At 35.9% G+C, this 4,835-nt stretch overlaps 1 protein-coding gene across 1 annotated transcript; it reads right to left on the minus strand.

The window, feature by feature from the left end:
- Window positions 1-2,114: 2,114 nt before the first annotated feature.
- LOC110440998 (ras-related and estrogen-regulated growth inhibitor-like protein) lies at window positions 2,115-3,137 on the minus strand (the record flags this gene model as incomplete). Its single annotated transcript, XM_021484105.1, has 1 exon — window positions 2,115-3,137. A coding segment is annotated over one exon (468 nt), but the record flags the coding sequence as incomplete, so codon positions are not given.
- Window positions 3,138-4,835: the final 1,698 nt, after the last annotated feature.

The raw sequence follows: 4,835 nt of genomic DNA on the forward strand, positions 1-4,835 counted from the left end.
TCAAACTATCATTCTAGGTTAGGTCAAATGTCAAACTATCATTCTCTATCATTCTAGGTTAGGTCAAATGTCAAACTGTCATTTTTTGGTTAGGTCAAATGTCAAACTATCATTCTCTATCATTCTAGGTGAGGTCAAATGTCAAACTATCATGCGAGGTTAGATCAAAGATCAAACAATCATTGTCAGTTAAGTGTTGTAAGCTCTGGATTGTACATCGGTATACAAATACTGCGTTGTTGAATATTTACACAGAAAATGCCAACACCTTGTCAATTTTATTTGCTTTATTCACACAATGGACGCTCTCCCGTTTTAGTAAATATGGACTTCCGGTAATATTTTTTAAGACGATACAAAGTAAACATTTGGTGCCTGCAACAAGTTATTTACTTACATACAGTACCATAATAATCGCCTCCCTCCCCTCTCCTTATCAATGGAAATACGTTTAAGCAGTCGTGGGAGTAGTTTTATCAATGACTATCCGGATTTGTATGAATGAGTGTTTACTCGACACTAGAACGATTTCTTTTATCAAATATCACTATTTGACCTAATTTTTTACACACAAACATAAATTAAAGATATGATAAAAGGAATATGTTATTTATTTTAAATACAAATGTAGTTGCACGTCACACTGGAGAATTGCCTTATATATTATTGTACACTGTTGAAATGTCAATGTCAAGAGACACTTGACACATTTACCACACAATGGCGTGTCCACCTTATTCCAATATTGAGTTTACTCAGCTAGTTCTTTAATACCCGTTGTCATGGTATTCCTAGCCGACGAACCATGCTTCCCCGTTGTTACTGATATACCCTTCAGCGGGATAGAACTGATATATGTTTTATACAATGGCACGTGCTATTATTCTGCTTTATATTATGTAAGTGAAACGCTCATATTTGGTTCGCATAAAATTAATTTGCTAACTTGAGTTCCCATATAATGTTTTTATTATTACAAGTAAGTATATTGTGAGATCTATTTGACAGCTTCCTCAGTATACATTAACGTACAGCTATCATAGTAGAACATCCGATGTAGACATTTATTCTACTGTACGCCTTCCCTTGTTACTACCTAGTTGTCATCACAATACTACTAATAGCATTGTGTGCGGATACAAGTAAACATTCTAACTTTGGTTCGGTGTTATGTACATTTATATAGGATTCGAAATTCAATAAATTAAAAGATAGCCTCCTGTGTATCCAATACAAGCGCAAGCAATTTTGTGATTTAGTAAGCCGATCCATCTGATGTATAACCAACTTGTATAAATTGTGGTCCTCGAAGAAAATTCACTAGAATATTGACAGGTTGATCGGGTGGCGCAGTGAAAAACGCACTCGCCTTTCATCATGGCGGCCGGGGTTAGATTCCCCGATCGGAAGTGAAATCGTAAGGTGTCACCTGCCCGACCACGTGGATTTTCGCCTGTTTCTCCGGTTTCCTCTCACAATAAGACCCTCTGCGTGCTAACAAGAGAGGTAAGTATAAGTGGAAATAACTCGATTCCTAGTTGTTGCAAAATGAATAAGTTGTATATGTTTTTTTTAATTACTGACCTTTTAGTTAGTCTTAAAGAGCTGACCTTAAGTTATTGTCTAAATTTTAAGTGTATTATTACAATGTTTCCATTGAACACAATTTATGAATTTTAGAACTATGTATAATGTACAAGTCGTTCTCAAACCAATTGTTTTGATTGAAAACAGAACAAACAAACAAAAATACAAAATATCATCAAAATCGGAATAATTACATTAATAATATGAATAATTTTCGAACATACATATATACGCGAATTACGGAACAATTTATAGGGACCACCGTGTTTTATCTCCAAATCAGATATGTTGTCCCCCGTTTCCGATTACTGTTGTAAGCAACATTGAAGTCTTTATGTCACCTAATGTATTTTGCATGTGTTCAAATGATTGGACCACAGCGCTTTCTTATATCATACCACAATATAAATAGATGTCGCTCTTGTTTTCCGTAAAACTGAATCAGTGTTTGAGTTTTGTTTTCAAATATGAAGCAAATCTAATGTGCAGGATCAAAATAAAAAAATATCAACACGATTATATACTCTTTTAAGATGAAAGCAGGATTTCAGCTTTAATTACAAGATATCAAATAGCATCTCTGAAACACAACAGTAACAATATTATTTAACAACTATCACACACACCTGGCGTTTCACGCCAACGTAAACAAATCACATGTTCGTCTTGGTCACAAAATCGACGAAAGCCTGTCATTCTCTGTCGTATTACCCGGGAACTGTGCGTCAACATCGGGTTAACGAGGTGTTGGGTTTATGATCTCGTTCTCCGCGTGATTACAGGGTAAGCGTCTTTGCACTACATTAATATGTTGTAAACCTCATATCACGTTTTCATAGCAATTTGATGGATATTTATAATCCAGCGTACACGCTATAAACAATACGACATTATACGACGGAACAAATAAATCAGATTCAATGTGAAATCTAAGATAGAGGATTTCCACAGTTTTCCTATTGCTTTCAATACTGTTTTTACACTTTGGGTTAGATTTCCTCAATATATTCATTGGTATCAATCAATAGATGATATGCAGGATGACAATAACTGATATTTCCTATCACTCCGTGACGTCATCGTCATGACGTCAGCTTAGGACTTGGAATATCAACTGATGTCCTTCTCCTATCCAGTTCATTGTCCTTCTTTCCGAACATGGCTCCCAATTTCCGTGATACGGTTACAAGAGAGCTTCGTCTTCGTTTTAATAAAGGTTTATTCTGTTGCACAATTTTAGTTTCTCGCAGAAGTGCCTGGAAGGCAACACTTATAGTGATGTTGGTCTCGGCTGCTGACACCTCGTAGTACTGGCAGTTAAACTCAAGCGCCATCTGGTGGCCCTCATCGACACCTACTTCCCGGCGGTGTTCTAGATCCGTTTTGTTGCCGATAAGTAATGTTGGGACGTACGACGACGATCTTTGTTTGTTGACTGTCTCAAGGAGCAGCTTAGCGCGTTCAAACGAATACTTATCACATATACTGTATACAATGATAAACGCATCAGCCCATGTTATTTGGCCATCCGCCGGAAGTGTAGAACAATCCTGAAAGAAAAGAAAATTAAGTTAAATGATATTTGAAATAAAGAAACTGAGATGTGCCTGGTCCGAAAGCCTGTTTGTTTACCTAATAATAGCATACATTGTAATTGCCCTTTCAAACAATGTCGAAATTGTTGTAAGTTGACGATATTTAAAGATATAATTTCTATAATGCCAAAGTGATATCCATTCTAATAAAGGCTAAAACCCCGGATATTCAATATAGATAGGATAAGGACATAACGGTACTGAGATTGTTCTCCTATGACCCTTTCCCTCGTGAACAGATCATTTAGGAAAGGCCATAAAACATTAAGTACAATTATGCCATTTGAAAACTAAAACATTTAATGAATACAGATTAACAATGGATTAATTGTTTAATGAACATACATTGTTTATAAGAAATGATAGCATTATATTAGTAAAAACAGTATTCTGGATATATTAGATTTATTAACACGTTACTCGTGTTAGGTAAGAATTATGTTTTGAGCATTGCTTTTTAATTACTTGTCAGCTATCATCAAGATATTCATATATCAATGACTCTTCATTATCATCGAAATTTTGTATCGATGACAAAGGTACTGAGGTATTATTATTGTAATCAAACCTGACTACAATACAACATGTGCAGACCTAGCTAAATACAAATAACGACCAATTACTGATTCAATACCGTCTAGGCTTGTGTGCCAGTAAACGATCTAGATACATGTATGTGTACGCTATGATTCTACCCGACTGATATTTGACCACATCGGCCTGGTATCGCCACTAACAGACGCTGGTCGTCTTGTCGAAACTATCGGTTAAGATCACGTACAAAAAATACATTGACTTAAGTATCAGTATCAGGTTGTGAGTTTCGGCAAAAAAACATATGAAGTCGTTTTCTACATAAAGGACAAAGGCAGACGCTAGAGATCAGATGTTCCGTCTGGAGCAATCTATTTTGATTTCATTTCGTTTTGATATGTGGTTACAATTTCGAAATGAAATTAGTTTATGTATCTAAATGAAACGATGTCCTTATCTGTACATGAACAATATCAAGAAAATGTCGGGAACATTTTGTGATGGTTTAAAAGATTCTGGCCGTCTCTCATCAATAGGTTTATCAAGATTTTGTTGAGAACAAGTCAAATTTACATAGAGCCCTAATTAGAGTATTTATCTGTGTTGTCCACTGGACGTGCGTAGTACAGACGGTTTCCTGTCCGGACCGAGGACACTGACAAGGACATATGGCGACTTGACCAAGTCACTCACCTATATTTCTTTTCATTAAATATGACCTAGATTTATGTTGACGAATTGTGTTTACCTTTGTGCGTAACAATATTTGAGATTTGTCCAAACATGGCGAGCTAATTATATTCTGACACATAAACGTGTCTACAGTATGTCTATTTGCACTTTCTATCGTTTCAGGTAAACCTAGAAATATTTCAAATATATTATGAATATGTGTCCCAAACGCCGTACTATGATATGGGAAGTCAAAATCTGTGACACGCCCGTCTGATATCTGTGACATACATGTCTGATGTATTTATGTGACATACTTGTCTGATGTATGTGACACACCTGTCTGATATCTGTGACATACATGTCTGGTGTATTGATGTGACATACCTGTCTGATGTAAATGAGACACCTGTCTGATGTCTGTGACACACCTGTCTGATATCTGTG

The sequence above is a fragment of the Mizuhopecten yessoensis genome, unplaced genomic scaffold (genome assembly GCF_002113885.1).
Source record: "Mizuhopecten yessoensis strain PY_sf001 unplaced genomic scaffold, ASM211388v2 scaffold714643, whole genome shotgun sequence".
Lineage (NCBI taxonomy): Eukaryota > Metazoa > Mollusca > Bivalvia > Pectinida > Pectinidae > Mizuhopecten > Mizuhopecten yessoensis.